At 41.2% G+C, this 20,119-nt stretch overlaps 1 protein-coding gene and 1 long non-coding RNA gene across 2 annotated transcripts; one reads left to right on the top strand and one right to left on the bottom strand.

Moving 5' to 3' along the window:
- Window positions 1-254: 254 nt before the first annotated feature.
- Window positions 255-898, top strand: LOC116801220. The gene is made up of 2 exons (XR_004361857.1): window positions 255-392; window positions 469-898. It is a non-coding gene; the product is annotated as an uncharacterized LOC116801220 (long non-coding RNA).
- Window positions 899-3,358: 2,460 nt separating this feature from the next.
- On the bottom strand, window positions 3,359-4,506 carry LOC116800980 (the record flags this gene model as incomplete). The annotated part of the gene is made up of 2 exons (XM_032717970.1): window positions 3,359-4,096; window positions 4,350-4,506. Coding segments are annotated over 2 exons (237 nt in total), but the record flags the coding sequence as incomplete, so codon positions are not given.
- Window positions 4,507-20,119: the final 15,613 nt, after the last annotated feature.

Here is a 20,119-nt window from a genome sequence, read left to right as displayed (position 1 = left end):
GCACATACATATATATATATTTCCAGAGTGCAATCTTGAAGACCCCTCATTTCTCCGGATTTCCCCTCACCATTTGTCGTAATTTTCTTGTTTTTTTTTCAAACAAAAACTGCGCTTATTACGACAGCCCCAATGCATTAGAAGCTTCTCTTCTGGAATTCGAAGGGGGCGGGGAAAATCAGGGCAAAGGGGGTCGTTTGAGGAGGGGCAGCCGCTGCTTTTTAAGCTGCTCACACTCAACTCAGTTCGCGCACACAGCTGCCAAGTGGCCGAGACTAAAAACCGAGCACCGAAAGAGCAACAGAGAAACAGATATGGGGACAGGGACACTGCGACCCGATACAGTGGATACCGAGTATGATGCACCACATCAAAACAAGGCAACTTGATAGGTATAAAATAATGTTTTAATTGGAATCTTTTTTAAACAAAAGAATGCAAGTAATGAAGAGATTCATTTCTTTACAGATAATTACTGTACTATTTTCCCGATTTTGCCAGGAGTTTTCCCTGTGAGAGCTTCTGCTTTAGCTGCTGCTTCTGTGACTGCAGCTCGCCTCATTTCGATTCATTTGCGCTTGTCTCAGATTCCTTCATTCCTGGACTTCCTTTGGCTTAAAAATGGTTGGGTGTGCGTGTGTGAGTTTGGGTTTCCCTGCGGCTTTTGTGTGCTGCAACTCGGCTCCTCCATTTCCAGTTTTCGCACATCTCTCCCCGTGCTCTTCCGTGTATTTGGCAAGTGCTGGCAAGTGGAGGAGAGAAAGAGGCGCACAAACATCCATTTGCCCATGAGAACGGTGAATCCAGAACCGAGAACCCAGCGTTGAGAAACCGAGAGAACCCGAGAGCTGCGTTTTCAGCAAGCAAAAATAAAAAAAAAACAAAAAAATAAAACCTATATACACATATAGACGAAACGCCTCCAATCGCCGTTCGTACCCCCCGATTTCTGTGAGTGGAATGGAGCTGCTGGCCACTTCTGAACGCCTGTTCTCAAACGACTCAAACTGAGAGAGAGATAAAAGCATGTTGTGCAAGATGATGCTTCTGTGTTGATAAGGCCCCCGATTGTCACAGTGTGTGTCTGTGGAAATTGAGCACAATTCCTATACGCACCAAGTATCTCATGGATAGCCTTATAGCCCGCCACCTACTTATGTACTTTGCGATTCATCCGTAGGCTGAGATTGAGATTGAAGCCGGCGTACTGGGCTGAACAACAAAACAAAAAGAAAAGAAAAAAATACTTTTCTTGAGTGAATTATGAAGTTGTCTTCGCCCGTTACGTGGGTGGTGGTTTCCTCCCCCCCTCCCTCCGGTTTTCCATTCCATCCTTAAGTCTCAATTTATTGTTGTACTTAAAACAGAGCCACTTCTCGGCTATGCCCCTCTTAAAAATCCAGAAACAGACGACTTTGTATGACGAAGAAAGAGTTTTCATCATCGAGAAATGCCCCGAAACCGTTAGCTGGATCATAAAATAAAGATGGAAAACTCTGAAATGCTTTTTTTGTCGTAGCTGTAAATGCAACTGACACACAAACTCAAAAGACGCACCGCGATCACGAGTGGAAAAATGTTTTGTGCCTATGATTGTATCTGCATCTGGTGCCTGTGGAGCTGCAGTTGGAAATGGAAATGGAGCTGTTGATGCCGGACACATGCAAATGCATTCTTGTGGGCCACTCTAATGATCACCACGATGACAATGATCATAATGATGCAGCTTTCGATGATCGGACACAAGCGAATGACTCGCTGTTCGGAAAAAAAGGTTTAGAAAAGTTCAATAAAATCTGAGCTTGACATCGTTTATCACTCACTTTTCTCGGTCTGCGGGTCATATAAAATCACTTTTTTATGGCCAAGGAAAATCAAATTATTAGAGGCCCATAATGGCAACAACAACGAACAAAAATATAATTGAAATGTAACAAAGAGCACGATTTTTAGATTATTTGTATAAAACTATAAAATCAAATAAATAACTTTTACACTCATTGGTAAGCCGGAAAAATACTTTAATCAATTAAAACTAACTAAGCAATGTAACGAAATAGTAAACAATTAAATCAATAATAATCATACTAATATTCTATATAAATATAAGCAAATATAGATTTATTTTTTTGCAAGAGTCGCTATCAGCTTACAATTTTACTTCGCCAGTTTACGAATTCGAATGGAAAAAGTTATGACTCCCGAAAATGTCTCATCTGCATGTCCGGCAATTTGCAGTTGCTCCTTTGACATCAAACTATGGCAACTCGTCCGTTTTGCAGATGAAGCCAAGATGGAGCCGAGCGATAGATGATCCCATCTGGAGTTTGGAGTTCAGTCGGAACTTTCACTTTGCTTGGCTCACAAATTATAGCTAATTATGCAGCATCTTAGCCGAGATTGGGCAACTCCTGGCCGGCAACTCTGCAATTTGGCCATGTGGTTGGGGGCTAATGCTGAGGCTAAAAACAGAAAGAGTAAAAAAAAAGATACTTATGCTGGGGCAAATCTGGGGCCGATCTGGTCATGTGGGTTTTTTGCCATGAGCCAGAAAGGCAAACAAAGCTTAGGCCGTAATAACTTTGTTTTGAGCCGCACTGCAGTTTGAGCAGCCATTATAACTAAATTTTTGTTTGCAAAATATTCCGACTTTCATTTTCACGAGACTGAGTTGCGTTGAAAGTTGATTCGCCGCAGATACAGTGTATCTTTTGGACTGATCGCGTTTTGCTGCTATTCGCCGTTACTCGGCTCAAGGTCAGAATGGGCTGAAATTGTTGCCACGTTAAAGAATGCGTTGACAATATTTTTTGTTCAACTTAATTAAAAGGCAAATAGCACACAACTCACACAAAAACAAAAGCACAAAAAAAAACAAAAAGCGAAACGAAACAAGAAAACCAAAACTGATAAAAGGTTTTATCAGCCAGCCAGCGCGGAGACATTAACCACGATAATTATACAAAACATGTGAGCCGCAGTGTGGCAATTGGAAAGAGGCCATAAAGCAACAGCAAAGTCGACCGCAGATACAGATACAAATTGTATCTGGTGCACCCAGTGGTTGGTGATAAGCGGATGGGCCCACGTGTGGAATGTGGGGCGCGGACTGTCTGTAGATAGATATGTATCTTCTCCCCGGCGGCAGTTCAAGGAAATGTTACCCAGATACTTAGATACGCAGATACACATACTTACGCTCCACCAATCGAAATCATCGAGAGCAATTTGCAAATACTCCTCGTGCGAACATGAAACTTTATCTTCCCCACTAGAAGAGCTGCGATAAAAATCCAATTTTGATAAGCTCCTAAATTATGTTTAAAAACGAACGATCTAAGGGGTTAATCTTGCGGTTTTGACTGTGCCAGCTTATCATTTCGCCTTTATCTCACTCATTTCATAACGCATTATAAATATATTCTTAGCAATAACTTGCCTAATTATAAGTTTACGACTTTTCCAAATATTTATTTTCGTTTTATTGCGTTCTTAATCTTCCCATGCGGCTTTTAAGGGCAGACTCTATGCTTTTTGTTTAGGCTTCTCATATTTGATATAGATCGCATTATCCTATTTGGAAATTGATACTTTTAAAATTAATCAAAATAGGATTATTTTATTATTCTATCACACTTAACATCCTTTTTCCTTTCCCACTCGTATTAAAGGGTATAAATATTGTCGAGTTAGCGGGAAAGGAAATGGGTGTATTCGTACCGTAACCCCAACAGGTTTCGATCGTCCGATCGGTCCTTAACATCCTCCTTCTCGAATGGTTGATTCTGCTCCCGTTGCCGCTTCTGTCACCAGACGGCGTTTCCAATGCACTTGGCCCCCAACTCCTCCCTGCGGCACAGAGCGGTGGTCATCATCGTCGTCATCAGCTAAACCATCGATGTGTGTGGCCCGGCCCTTTTGGGGTTGGGGTCTTAAAACTGGGATGGGATCAGTGGATGGGGACTTGAACTGAACTGGGGACTTTGGGCTCAGTTGTCGGCGCCGCTGGAATGCTGTTAGTTATAAAATGGCCACAAAATCATAACGCAGGCGTGGGCTGCCACTGGACTCGGTCGCACTGCTCTTTCTTTCTGCACTGCTAGAAAAAATTAACAAAGAAAAATTAAAAAAAAAAAACCATACCAAAGGCATTCTTGCTACAATTAACGGGGTATCTAATTAGAATAAATCTAAAATAAACAAAATATCATAAAATTAGGATATGGTCATAATCAGTTCTTGAAAATAAGAGCTTGCAGTTTCGTTAAATTAATGATATTTAAATATTAAATAATTAATAATAATTTGGTCTAATATTTTCTCGCCCTGTGGAACCCGAATCCCCGAACCTGATATGACCGATGACGAGTTGCTGCCTCCGTCGAGGTTTCCGTCCAGAATATGTGCTCTGTCCAACTCTCTCCCACAGCATCCACGCATTTTTGTGTTTGGTCCGTCTGGTCTGGAGGTTTTTTTTAATGGAACCCCAGTCGGATGGGCTGAGTGTGAATTGAAATGTATTTTTTACATACGCGTGTACATGTGTTCTATGCCAGTCGATTGGATCTCGAAAATCAAATCAAAACTCGTCGTCGTTTTATGGCTTTTTAGAAACTCTAGGAACTCGTTTTGTTCGATTTGGTTCTGTTTTGTTTTCCCTCGGTCTCTGTTTGTTGTTCTCGTTATTATTATTATTATTTTTCTATACCCATTTCAATGTGTCGGCGGCGTTGGTGGCTCGCTTTGAATAATGATGATAAGGCCCCAGACTCGCCTCTTCTCGATACCAGTTGATTCTGAATCCGATTCCGTACCAATCCGTCCATCCATACAGCTATCCATCCATCCGTCCAGCAACCCATCTCCCTCTCTCGGCGGCGGCTTGATTATTGATTTATTGTCTGCTTTTTGGGTCTGTGTCGCACAGGTAAACGGGTAAAGAAATCTTCACGGATACGCAAAACGGTCAGCACACCGAAATGTATCTCCGGCTTTGCTTTTGTATCTCCGGCGACCATGCAGATACATTTTTGAAGCGCACGCTTCAGCATTTCTTATGTTGTTGTCATCAATTTAACAACAACGACATCGTCGGACAACAAAAGAGCCCAAAAGAACTAAACCGATCCGAGCTGAGCTGAACTGAACTGAACTGAACCCAACGCAGAATCGAGAAAAAGAAAACATTCTTCTCGACTTGATCCCGAACGTTCTCATAATTTGTTTGCGCCCCCCTATACCATACCATCCATACCATTCCATACCATTTGGCCATTGTGCGACCGCGGACTGTGAGAAAGATTTTATTTCGTTCAAGTGGTTTTTGATTTAACACCAAACAACCGAGCAAAGAGTGGAAAATATTTTAATGATGCGTCGTCGACGTCGCTGCAACTGAAAAACAAAAAAGGAGGAGAAATAAATGGAAAACAAAAAGATTTCTAACTTGTTTTTCGGTGGCCTTTCTTTTTTCCGCTTCTTCGGCGGTGTTGTTCTCAATTTATTTGTGTCTTGATTTGGAAGACATTCGTTCGATTGATTAGCTCGCTGGGAAAGCTGGCGATCACTTTCGAATCGAGGTCGTATCAAATGGGTTTTATCACCCCTTTTCTTCTTGCCAGGGGGTATGAGTTCTTCCGCACCGGAAGGGTTTTCAACTCGAGAGTGCTGCACTCGACAAGCTGCCAATGAGGTCCTACAATTGCCCAGGATCCTGGTTCCTGTCCGATGCGGTTTAACATCTGTCACGGCTGTTTCCTTCCTGGGACCAGGAAAAAAATATAAAAAAAAAGAAACGACGACAATAACAACTGAAACCGCAATGTGGGCTTTGGACTTAAGCAGGCAAAATATTGAGCAGCTTTTATGAGGTATTTTAACAATAATTGACATACATTTATGAGCATAAAGAAGGGAAGAGGAGGGCTTATTGGTTCAGTGATCAAGTTGGTCGGCTGCAGAGGGAAGTTGGTTAACAACATCCAACACAAGAGTTTGCGATGACTAACCAAAAACTAAAAATAATCTTAGGTGTTAATCTAACAAAACTGTGTGAAATAATGTACACATTTAGCTGTTTGTTAATTTATACAAAGAATCTAAAAATAACATTAGACGACATGGGTTTCCATAATGGGTTTATATAAAGGGACATCATAAATGTTTCAATTACTAGCTTTTGAAGTTTTAATATTAATAGCAAATCAATTTAATTTTAAGTTCTGTTAGTAAAGCATATGATGATATAATGATATAAATGATAAATAAAATATATATTATGACTTCCTGGAAAACAAATATGTAGCTGCGTTTTACATTACTTTTTCCAATACACTACACAAATTAGGGTGATTTATTTTCGCCTCATTGCATTCATAATTTGCTGCCAACATACATATTTTAGCAATAAGTGCAGGAATATATTTCACATCTCGAGTATGTAAAAGCCACTCCATGGGTTTCCCTCTTCTGCCTTTTGATATAAAGCCGACTGCTTAATTCCCCCATCCTCTGGCCATTACCTTTCCCCCCTCCATCGAGAACACCCCTTCACTGCTCCATCAACTAATGTGACACTAATCATGTGACCTCGAGTGCCGCTGGCCACATTTTTATGACCGCTTTGCACGCTGTTTACACACGACAATCGTCGATCGACCAAAGTTTTCCAACATTCTCCGGAAAGAAGAACAGAACAGACCAGCACCGAGGACGGAAAGTAAAGAAAATGCGATCCATTCATGAAAGAAATGCCATTCTAATGCTTTCTTCTCGCTGCGCCTCTATTGTGGCACCTTTTCATTGGGCTCTCGGTTCTCCGAGGGGAAATCAACAAACGAAGAATGGGAAAATGTGTTAAGGGGCAGAAAATGGGACTGAAAAGGTTTCTTTATTGCGTAGGTCGGCAGAAGGAGGGAAAAACTGGATGGGGCGTTCGATGATTGCAGAGAAAGAAAAATCGGACAAATTTGTTTAAGTATTTAAACCTTTTGCTTTTGTTTTTACTCGACAGTTATTTTATTTGCTTATAAAAGCACTCTAAAAATATTAGAAGAATTTATTTTAACATTAACTATTATTTTAACATAACTATTATTAATAAATTGTTAGACAACTTAGCTTTCAGTGTAATATTCGATATTCACGTTTCGTGTGTTAGTTGCCTACTCAAAAACCCATAACGCGTGTCAGAGCAACCAATAAGTCCAGCGAGTGGGAGAGAGTGCGAGATAAAGAGAAAAGGAGATGGAGATGGAGATGCGCATGCGCGACCTTTTGTGTCCTGTTTCAGGGGTTGTATGATAACAGAACAACAAGATCTCCTTAAACTGGTGACGCTGATGAGCCGCAAACTGCGCAGGAAGCTACTCTCTCGTTCCGCTCCCCGTTCTCCTCCTACCCGTGTGCGATTGACAGGCGGCATTTAGGGGATAATGTCGGGCAATATAGCATATACAGTGTATATACATGAATGCAGGATCCCAACCCCTGAAGGATATCGAGGATCGAGGATCGAGGATGGAGTGTGTGTAGGCAGGAGACGCAGCAGGACGCGCTCCACAAAATTTCATTAAACATCTGCCCGGCTCATCATCATCATCATCCTTCTTACCTTCGTTTTAACTTTTTATTTTCCTTTTGGTCCTGTGCGAGGACATGTGCGTTTTTAGTTATTGAAATTTTTACTTGTTTTGTCCTGTCTCTATGCATTGTGCATTGAGTATTTAATTGCAGATAATATCGACAAAACAAAACAGCAGGCGGACGACGGAGGCCAGAATCAACAGCTGAAGTCCCCGGAAATGCATCTGGGCATCAAGGACTCCCCTGCGGTCTCCTTTCTTCGCCAGGATCTCCTGCCTTCTCCTTTCCCGGCTCTTCCCTCTTGACATTCGATTTGTTTGCCGTGGAGACTCGAGCACGTGTCAATAATTGTTCAGATGGCGAATGGAGCCTTCTCGCAGGTCCTCGAAGAATCAGCTGTCGTCTTGGTGGAGAAAATTTTGAAACCATACAGCTTACACATTTATATTTTAGGGTGATAATAAAAGCTTATATTGTTCTGTTGTAAGAAAAGCAGGGACAAAACACAAAATAATATTAATTCTTTCTTCTAGACAGTTGATACTTAATGGAGTTTGTAAATCTAACCAATCACAAACATTCTAAAATGTCCTAAATCATTCATCAAGCCAAAGATGTTTATGTCTATTACTTTTTTGAAATACTTTTAATCTTCAATTAAAAATCAAGCTGGTAGTTGAACTTTCTTAAACTATTAACACTGTTTTAACTTTGACATTCACTAGTCATTTGCAGGCAATAAAGCTTAAACAAAAGTCTTGCACATAGCACACGAAATTGAAATTTTCAATCAAATGAATACCATTAAAAAAACAGTGCAGTAGCATTTCCCCAATTTCATAGGCATTCCGTTATTCTGACCACCGCTGCTTCAATCTAGGCTGCTGTCAATCAATTGCAACCGTTAGTTATCCCCAACTCACCAGCCAATGAGTTTGAATATCGCCATCCGATTGATAGATATATTTACCCAGCTTAAGTCTGCCCACATCGCGGATTTGCGTTTGGCAAGATCTGCCGTCCAAGCAATGCAAATTAGTTGCGCACTTGGTCAACAGTTAACTCATCATCGCCAAACAACTTCCAGCCGCCTCTTCTCCGTAAAAGCTAACGGCAAAGCTAAGGCCAACTGAAGTTGGCTAAGAGGATGAAGAAGAAGACGAAGAAGAAGAGGGAGAAAAGAGAAGCCAGCAAAGAAGCTAATGTAATTGTGTTTGTAAATGCCATAAAGTTGGCAACACTTGCTATGCTGTGAATATGTTTGCCCACCTAAGACCCCCTTCATTTCACCGCCCACCTCGCCGTTCCCTTGCCCCCTTTTACCGCCCACTTTGGCCCCCCTTTTCCGCCCACTTGGCACCGCCCCCTTGAGCAACCCCCCGCACAACGCTTGCAAATGAAGTTCACGAGATGGTCAAGACGATAATGTTGGCGAGCGCATTTGCCAAGTCATGACTGCTGCTGCCGCTCTGATGTTGCTGCTGCTGCTACGATGATGTTGCTGCTGCTGCGCTGTTGCTGCTGCCCTGACACCGCAGCAACATCAACATCAGCAACAGCAACACAACGAACGAGTTTCTGTTGCTTTTCTGCTGCTCTTGTTGTTGTCCATTTTGTCGCCATCGCTGTGCCCTCAAAAAAAAGAAATAGTTGGAAATCAAATCAACAACAAAAGTAAACCAACACCAAACAGCAACTGGACAGCGGAAAAATCGAGGAAAACCGAAGCAGTTAATACACTTTCTAATTAGTTTACATATAAGTATGTATAATAAAAAATTACTAGCCTCTTTTTGGCAACCGTTAACTAATTGATTAATCTATAGCTATATAGTTATTGATATTTTGGCAAATAATATTTAAGTAACTTCATAAACAAACTCAAGAAACTAGTTTTATATCTAAGCGGATATTGCATGAGTAACTTAAAAAAAATGTATTTGTTGCTTATTTTAGTTTCTTAATTTATTTTTTAACCCTTTTCGAAGTGTATCGCTGCTCAAAAGGCAACACAACAGCGACAAATCTATGTAAAACTCAATTGAAGTGCTCCCATCGTCGCTCCACATTTTTACTCAGCTTTTGCCTTTTGTTTGATTTAGTTTATGCCCCAGCCACACCCCCTTTGTCGGGCGCCCCTTTTAACCCACCGACAGTACGGCCACCACCCCCAACCCCTTAACCCACAAGTGTGCATGGCAAACTTGGCGTTCCAAAGCTGAACTGCACTTCCAATGGCCATTCACCGACACACACACACACACACTCGCAAACTGGCAGTGCCTCACACAGATACTCACCCATACACGCACACCCGTGCACAAATGAATCTCCGCCTCGTCGTCGTCATACAAATATTTAGTAGAGTATGAAGTAGTTCGGGTTGGGTACATGAAATGAGTTGACCTCGCTTGACCTCGTTTCAGTTTCTTTTTGCCCGTGCCTTTGCTTTTTGTTTTCCTCGCTACTCTTCATTTTTTTTTTTCGTCTATTTTTTTTGCTCGCTGTAGCATTTATTTTATTAGTGCAAACGTTTTTAATGAAATTTCATTACGCCCCACCCCCGGCGCCCATTGGCAGTCCTCCATTTCGCTCGGATTTCAATTAGAAATCTTCATAATCACATCTGGTTGTCTAACTGACTGGCAGACTTGCCAGACTTTTCGGCGAGTGTAGCGCAGCTCATTCTGCTTCTTAGTTTGTTTACCTCGTCTTAATGTTGCTGCTGTGCTTTTGTTGCTGTTGCTGTTGCTGCTGATGTGTATGTTGCTGCTGTTGATTATTTTCACCGGACAGCAACAACAACAACAATAAAACACAGTTATGGCAACAACAATAGCAACTATAATGGCCCGTACAACAACCACAACAAGAAGACCACCAAATAAAAACGTAGCAAACTTTTATTATTGTTGTGTGCCGCTGGCATATGAAATATGTTCAAACATAATGAGGCCACTTGAACTGATGTGGCTTCGATACTCTTTTTAGTTGGCCAACGACGATCAGCACATTGCAGATACCATTTGAGTGTGAAATTTGCACAGATCTAACCCTTGAATTAACTTTCTATCTTTGTATCTTTTTCTAGCAAACATGTTATGCGAGCTATATTAATAAATAGAGCTATATTAAATATAAAAAATACCCATAAAATGTGTTAGTTTCGACTTTATCATTATATTTTATTTATTTTTTAGGCCTAGTTGTATCCGATGTATCTCATCCATGCCAGGGTATCTACGAGATATTTCCATATACCCACATTGTTGCACTGTGATTGTTGCTGCCGCCTGTTATTGTTGTTGTTGTTGTTGTTGTTGGCAGATTGCTGCTGGCATTGTTCGAACATTGCAACAACATCCAGAGGAGAACCTCTCTTGAGGTCCGTATCTGAATCAAAATGAAAATGTGAAATAATTAGCAAAGCATTTACGACTTGTTTTCGCAGTTGTTCTGTTCCTGTTGCTGGAAAATCGTTCAACTGCAACTAAAGCATTTATGGGCGACGATACAAAGTCCCCAGGCGATTTACGAGCAATAATTCGAATCGAATCGATATATCTAAATGGAGATATAGCAACTTCAAGGAGGGAGTCAAACGCTGATTTTCATTACATTTTCATTAACCTTTCTCCAGGGGCTCAGATATTTCATCTACTTTCTATTTCCTTGGCACGCATTGTCGGTTTGGTTTTAGCTTAACTTTACCGTTAGGCAAATGGGGATTTCGGTGGCAGCAGCAATGATACCAAAACAAAAAATGGAAAAAACTGTGACATGCATCTCATATAACGCGTACCTATTTTCTGCCCCCCGTAACCGCAAGGTTTTTGGGAATTTTTTGGTTCACGAAACGAAAACTTCATTGTACCCACGCCGTTGTTGGCGAAGCGACAAGCGGAAATGGTAAACATTACCTACACTTACTGAATAAGAAGAAGTCCATGGACTTGGCATCCAAGGGGGGCTTAAAAAGGGTGGGGGTGGGGGTCTGTGCGGAATGGGAAATGAGTAACAGAAAAAGACAACAAAAAAAGGCTAGTTATGAAACCGAAGCATCACTCAAAGACCAAACCGCCAAAAGCCGCCCGCGCTGGAAAAAAAAGGTTAACAAAAAATGGAAAAAATATCTGAAGAAAGGGGAAAAGAGGCTAAAAAAAAAAAGAAATTTAGTAGGAGAAAGGGGTTTGGTGGCAGGGGGGGGCAACTATTTGAGGCAAAACCAAGTGACAGCAGCCGGGGAAGCAACTTTCCAATGCTCACAAACGTTGCGGCAGCAAACACAGACATTTTCATATTATTTCATTATTATTATTGTTTCGCTTCTCTACTCTTCATGTTGTTGTTACTGCTGAAAAAAAAATGTATAAAACAAATAAAAAGAGTTGCATGATGTTGATGTGGAGGTGCGCCTGGGCTGACCACCAAAACCACTGCCAAACGCAGCTGAGCCATAAAACCCTCAAAGCTTTTAACTATTTTCCACAACAAAAAGATAAAAAACACAATATGGCAGGGGGTGACTATCCAGCAAAGTGAGAGTTTAGTTGAGAGGTGGATCAATCTGTTAAGTGAATCATAAATTACACTTTAGTACCGCAGATCAAGGATCAGAGTAATATATAATGATCATAATTTAACCAACAAATTCAATAAGCCATTTGAAGTTTCAACTTTTATTACTATGTAAACATAATTTAATTTAATGTTAATTTAAGCTGTTTAGTTTGTGTTCTGTTACATTTATTGTTATTTTTAAGAGTATGGTTTCTAAATTTTCCCTTTAGTTAGAATCAAATAACCATACGCATAAGCTCTTATTATGATTTAATATTGCCAACTGACAGCTTTCAATTTAATTACATGTGCATTACAATGCGCTATCATTAAATCATAACCTTTTAACTTGCTGTATTATTTTTCTTGGCTGTTTAAAAGCTCGCTTACCCAACGCTTTTGTTTAATAGAATTGCAGGCGAAGGATGTGGCGATGGCAAATAGGAGAAGCAAATAGACTGGAAATGGAGGGGAAAAATGCACAACTTCAATCAGGACCTTCCCGCTCCTTCTCGCTCAGCAAGGATTCTATTACACACACACACACATACACATGTACACCATGGCATACGGACGGGTGCATATAAACTTTTCTATCCCAACCAGCCAGTCTCGAATGTTGGTGGATTGAGAGGGTTCATTGCATTTTATGCGACGCGACGTTGCAGGTGGAAATGCAAACAGCAACAGCAATAACAATATGCCAGGATATACTCGGTTGTGGGTGCGAACTTTTGGGCAGGATGAGAAGGGTCCTGTCTGGTGGTGGCCGTGTATGTGTTGTGTGTGTTGTGTATGTCTTGTGTGCATTTCTGCTGCCTGCTTTGTTTGCAATCATTGCATGTGCGAGCCGAGGACCAAAGTCATATTCGTCGAATGGAGGGGTACAACAAGGGGCTACCGGTTACCGAACCCTTCGCAACCAAAAAGGCCACAACACAATCTTCTCACCAGGGCAGAAAATCCGGGAAGGACGAGGCGCCCGATGAGGACTAACACCCGCTAAACAAAAGGAAAATGGCAGCTCATTGAGTTGGAATTTCGAGGGGGAAGTATTATGGCTGGCAGTTGGGCAAGTGGGCGCCATACTGCAGGATCTGACGAATCACCCACTCGCCCCCCATCGAAAGTTACTCCACATCCATGGAGGCAGAAAAACGACCCTAATCGAGACCTGGTCACAGAATACAAATCCCAAATTCATTGATCGAGGGGCCAAGCTGACAAGTGCGACCAGGAAATGTGGAAAGATTAGAAGTTCAGTTGGGATGACACTTTGTTGTGGCATTGGCAGTTTCATCGATTAATCTAGCTATTTAACATTTAAGTCATGATATAAAAATCCAACAGATTTCTTTTCAATAGGTATTACCAATTGTTAAGGTATCAATATGGTTACAAAGTGTGCCAACCTTTTTCCGACCATGAAGCCGCAGCATCACTGACTGCCATCAGTTGAAAAAATCTGCATGTGGCAGACCAGAGGCCTAGTGTGGCAAGCCCCAGAAAAAAGGGGAGCCCAGGCCGAGTGGGGGCAATGCATTTTCGGCATGGTCAGGTGGGGAGTACAGTTTACATCAGCATCGACATCGGGGGCCAGCCAGAAGCAAAGGCAAAAATCATAAAACGAAAACGAGTTACCAAACTGCTGGAAATTCCGCCAGAGAATCGACCTGAGAATCGGAGATTCTCCAAAGTGGGGGCCAGGAGCTGCAGAAGGAGTAGGAGAAAGGGGTGGAGGGCGTTCGCCCAATGAGGAGACAGGTAGAGCGAATGGGTGAAGCAGCGTTTGCGGAATGCAAAACTAAAAATAAGAAGCCCCAACTTGGATGTGAATGTGGCTCCTGTCTGTTGTTGCTGCTATTGGGGGACTCTATTTATGCCTCCTGCGATGTATGCAATCCGAAAGTCAAACCGAATAGAACAGTAGGAGCAGCCAGGAGAAGGATAGGCGGTAGATAGAGATACACCTGGAGAAAATTTGGGATACTAGCAACATTTACTTAAAAAGAGGTAATCTATTGAGACAATTTCAGTTAGTTGCGTTCTACTTGTAATAATAGAGTTATTATGTATAATTACACTTGAATTAAATGAATTAGCCAACTCTAGCTACTCATCATTTTCAGCAATTGAATAAATTTAATATGTAATTAAATATAAGCAACACGCTATACTATGATTTTGTTTACTGCTGTCTTAATTAAAGAAAAATGTAATTATACGTTAGTTACGTATTTGTTAAGCAACTGAGATTAGCTTAAGGGACCTATTTATATATCTCTACATATATTATCAAAGCTTTTCTTAAGAGTTTCATAAGCTTAACTAATATTTTCAAGTGCATTTGGGTCTCTTTCCTAATGTCTGGTTACCGTCGTCGTTGCCATTATATCGTTACACATAGCAGTCACAGCACATTACAGCCCCATCTGCAATCCCCTCCTTTCCCCATATCGCGTTGACTTTGATTGCAAAGTTTACATGGCACCAAAGTGCATTTTCAATAAAAGGAAATATCAAACTTTCCAAGCTCACCAATGCAAACATCGCACACATACGTGGGCATATATATTTCCTATTCAGTCTATAGTATATTTATCGTGCCTTTAGTTTTTGCACTTATTTTGCTGCCAAGCGAAAAAGGTTGGAGGAAAACCTTGTGGAAATTCGGTGACCTCGCGCCATGAAACTTGTCGCCAACTTAACTCGTCTTCGTCCTGGGCTGCTTCTCATTTTCCTCAGAATTGCGCATGCCAAGTAAACTTTAAGTTCTTTGCAAAACAGGTAAGTTCTCTCGGGGGAATAATAGTGTTGGGTCATGCTTCAAAACGCATCCAATATAATCATACATTTTTTCATTGATGAATAAATTTACATTTATTGTTATTTAACTGCATTCTGTGATTTAAAATTCATAGGAAAATATCATCATACCTGAAAATTTGTTCAACATTTCTCTGGTACAACTAAACTACAAGCTGGGAAAAACTTTCCTCAACTCGCCTTTCTTGGGAATAAAACTTTTTGACACTTTGCTAATTTGCGTGTGCTTCGCTTTTGGGTTTTTGTCAAATTTACATTGGCACCATTGTCGTTTGACTTGTCTTGATCTCGTTTCGCCTTTACTTTATATTTTGGATTTATTTCGGTCCCCACCTGCTGATGTTTTTAAACTAATTGAAATGCTAACACATGCTGAAAATCGCAATCGGTAGTGTTGGCAGTGTTGGCTATCACCGTTTTTTGCAGAGTTCTTCTCAATTGAAATTCACTTAACCACCGGCCGGATGTCCGGACTTCGGAGTACTTGAGCATGGTTTTGGTTCACCCTGTTCTGGGTTCTGGGTACTGGATTCTCTTTGGTTACTCTGTTATTCCGTTCGTCTGTTAGTGGGGACACGCCTCGTCGGTGTATTCATCAAAAATTCACTTTAACTTCATTATCATCGTTATTGTTTTATTTATTCCACCTTCTGTTTCGCCTCAAGACACTTGATCGCTCAATTGATTTTCTTGCCTTCGCCTTCATCGTCCTCAGTTGCGTTTTTTTGTTAGTATCTGTGTGTGTTTGTGTATGTGTGTGTGTGTGTTGACTTGGTGGCCAGTTGGCTAACCCCTCCCGTTTGCCACGCCCCTGCTGTTTATGCCCGCTGCTTTTTGACGGTTTTCGCTGCCTTCCCTTTTTTCTCTCTTGGGCTTTGTGTGTGTGTGTGTGTTCATTTTATTCGCCTGTTGTTTTTGTTGTTACTCGGTTGTTGGGCGCATTGTCGACACTTTATTGACTACTTTTCTGGATGAATTTGTTGGTTTCTTAATTTCGCTGCCTTTGGCCCTCGTCGACTCGACGACGGTTCATTGTTCAACGCTCTCTGATATCACTCATACGCCCCGCTGGCCTTGCCCCCAACCTGACTTCTTCTTGGACTGCTCTTTCGGTTTCGTTTTCCCTCCTTTATGCGGCTCGCTTTATTTCTGTTTATTCGGTTGTTTTCGTTTTTAACTTAGCCGGCTGCATCGATTTTGCCGCTGCTGCCTCATTTTTTTTATAATTTTATTGTATTTTGTTTTTTTCCCGTTTACTTATGTGTTTAATTTTTTTGCAGTGGCTGTCAGTGATTTGGGGTATATCGGTTGAAATGTTATGACTTTAATAATTTAAAACTTTTCTTGGCAAAAAATACTACATTTAAATATCTAGTCTTAGCTTATAAAGACTTCAATGATTTCTTATAGTTTTATTGCATTTTATAATAATATCTTCAAAAACTGTAATTAAAGATAAAAAATACGATAGCAAAACTGTGTTGTCATACAATTCTGTTAATATTTAACTTTGTATTGCCATTATTTAACATATGCATGACTAAAAACTTTTTACTGGGTATCTGTTGTTCGACTCCCTGCAATTCTACCCCGCTCATTTGGTTTTTTCGTCGCTTTTACGGGCCAGACACAAAGACAAACCGAGCAGACAGCGACGGCGTCATCCACGACGCATTGGGTGACTTGGGGACCCGGAGCCTTGGGGATCCGAGGCCTGGGCTTCCACATAAACGCAGATACACACCGCCAGCTTCGTTCTGATTTAGCTGCCTTTAAATATGAGTTGAGGTGTTGTCCTCGCTTAAATTAGCCTGCGACTCAGACCGAGACAGAGTCTCAGCTCCAGACAGCGACTTCATATACTATATAATACATACCATATACCATATACCATACCATACCCATACCATATACGATATGCCACTTGAAGCCTGGTCTGCAACTGTTCTCTTATGTGGCTGGGTACATATCAAATAATTTGCTTGCCGGATCGACCAATAATATATATGTAAGCACAGATGAAGCATCAGGCAGACATTATATATTAAGTATATATATATATGTATATATGTCTTTTGTCTTTGGCATCTCTCCTTCTCTTACGTTTAATTTACGTTCCTTTTTTCGGCTCTTTGTTGGTCACTTTTAAAATCTGTGTCTGTTACTCGAAAGGCCAACAAACCGATCGGTTGTCCATAAATCAGTTACATATCGGGCTCATATAACGGCACACATCTTTTTATAACCCCACGATCATCATGATCCGCTGATCGGAAGATCCAGTAAGACAGCCAATAACCATAACGAAATCAAAGTGTGAAAAGTAATATAAACATTTAATTGCCGAGCGGCCACAAATTGTCATTTAACCCGGAGCATTCGTACCCAAATCGAAAGGGGAGATGGATTTCGAGACGGGTTCAGAAACTGAATTGCTTGTCATATAGTTTTATAGACTCAACTTGGCCCGCCAACTTGGGGAGGCACTATACATATACATATAACGTGTTGAGCGATCTCTTATGGCCTGTTAAGTGATCATAACTCAGCAAATTGCTTTACTGATCTCGCCTGACTCGACTGATCACGTATTTCTCGTCCAGGTGTCCACAGGTGTGGACAGGTAAAGACAGTAGAGTGATCTTCACGAGAGAGGATCTATCATCGATCACGGAACTATGGATCAGTCAAAATAGTTGAAGTATCTGAAAGAGAAAATATTAAAAAAAAGGCCGAAAAGGGACTTACATGATCAGTGAAGAAGAATAATCGATCAAAATCTATGGAAGCATATGAAATTAAATGGGGGATGAAGATCACTAGCAGATTGTCAAATGAAGCGGTCAAGTGAAGTGTGGGGATCAGTAACTTATCGAAGTGCTTCAAAAAAGATCACTTTCTTTAATAAGATTAGGAAAACTAATAAGTCAAATTGGAATGAGGCCAATCTTCTAGTACTATATTATTAATGGTTTTATCTACAATCTTATTATTTCTAAACCTGTTGGTTGTATAACTAAACCGCTCAAACACTTGGAATTAACTTGTTCGAGAACAATCTTCGTTCATCCCTCGTCATACTTAAAATGCCATCGCAGTACGATCTTTTTGAACCTTAAGCCGCTCAAGTGGACAGAAAATTCTTGCTAATTCAGTGAAGATTCCCCTCCCCGGGATCCTTTTTCACCTGCCGGAGACGCGAAACAGATATTGACAACACCCTTCGTCAATAAACCATATCACACGATCATCACGACCATCATTATGACCATCCGCTGTTGGTGCTCGCCGATGACATGGATTTGACATTGGAATTCAATACGGGTCGAGGCATAACACCGATCCCCTCTTAAGGCTTCTCTCTGCGAAATGGCAGGATCATCGTGATCAATTTCGAGTCATAAATCGCAACACGAAGGCTTTTGTGTATGCATGGCAATATTTACAAATTATGTGCTGGCGATGGAATGTTCTGCGATAGAAGCGAGCGCCAATGTCAGGGTTATCCCATAGAAAGAGACGGGGCCAGGAAGACAAAGACGGCACGAGAGGTAGAGCCTTGGCAATGACAACGCACCCAACAACCGACAACAAGCGACAACAACGAGCAACAACAACCGGCAACAGACAAAACAACAACAATGACACTGCACTGGTTTACCTTCAGGACGGTCAGCAGTTGCCAAGTTGAAGCCCCAAAGTCCAAAGCCAGTACACCGGGTACACCGATGTCTGGGCACCCGACAACACGTTCCATGCGTCCATCCCACTCCACGCTGCTCAATTCCCGCCCGCTTTCATCCTTCGTTCCGGGGAGTTACAAGAACAGGGACCACACTATGTGGGTACACTCGGCGAAATGATGGTAGCGTATTCCATCATTTTCAATAAATAATAATAATATTAACTTCAATGGAAATTAAACTGGAAAGTCATCTTTAGTAAGAGTTCTCATCATTATATGCATTCCTTACATATATAATAATGATAATGATTTAATTATTTCTCATCGCAAAAAATATTAAGTGTAGCAGATATTATAACTAGACATTAAACATATTTTTCAGTGTATAATGCTGTGGTGCAAAGTCGGCCGATGGCGAGTGCATCGTAGCGCCCGAGTCAAAGCCAAAGCTAAAGCCATCCATCCATCCAGGACAGAGGCGGCCAGATTCAAGTGGAGTTGGCCAAGGGGAGGCAACTGTCTGTAAATTAACGCGGGCGTTAAAATTGCAATTTTTCACTTAATGCACACACTGAGACAACGACAACAAGAACAACCGACTGCAACTGCAACTGCAACTGCAGCTAAATCATGTGAGTGAAGCGACGCTCGAGTAGGATTGAGATCGAGATTGCTATGACATTCATACCTTTAACTCATTTACGCATAGCAAAGTCAATGGCAGCAGCGGCAGAAGCTGAGATATCAGAGGAGCACGTCCATTTAGAGATGGGTAAACCAATCATATAAGAAGGGATTAGGATATGTAAAGTTATAAAATGTTATAATAACAAACAACAATAACAAATTTAACGATAACAAGTTTAATCTAACCTGGAGTTCTTTATTTGGCGGAATGCTTTTTGGTAAGTTTAATTTTTAATTTAATAAATATATATATTTAATATTACCATTGAGTTCATATTTCCCCATTTCAACGGCTGATTTATTGCCCATCTCTAGGTAGAAAATCTGTGCCCGACTGAAACTCGTTCCTTATGTAAAGTGTCCTTGAAATAATTGTAAATTATGTCTGCATTTCTCGTTTTTCCTCTGTGCCAGCGAGATCTGGGATCTGGAATCTTGGCAAGAAGAAGTGGAGGAATCTTCATCCAGTTATCGGTGGACTACCCCGCACCATCCTTAAGAATGTGTGGGTGGTGGTGCTGTGCGCGGCTTCGAGCTATTAATAAATTTCAATAAAGTGCATTGGCGGCTGCCATGTGGCATGTGGCATATTTGTGGGGCATGTGTCACCCCTCCATGTGCATCTCCTCCTGCTCCTCCGCTTTTGAAGATCGCCACATCCCGAGTTGCCCCTGCAGTCGGTTTCTGCTTAATTGAAAATCGCAAAAGCACAAATTATGAGATCCCGTGCCGCTGCCGTCCGTCTGGCTGGCACTTTTCCCGCTATCTCCTGGTGCA

This window comes from Drosophila sechellia, chromosome 3L (genome assembly GCF_004382195.2).
Source record: "Drosophila sechellia strain sech25 chromosome 3L, ASM438219v1, whole genome shotgun sequence".
Classification (NCBI taxonomy): domain Eukaryota; kingdom Metazoa; phylum Arthropoda; class Insecta; order Diptera; family Drosophilidae; genus Drosophila; species Drosophila sechellia.
The sequence above is the reverse complement of the archived record's forward strand: the minus strand, read 5'-3'. Positions and strand labels throughout refer to the sequence as shown.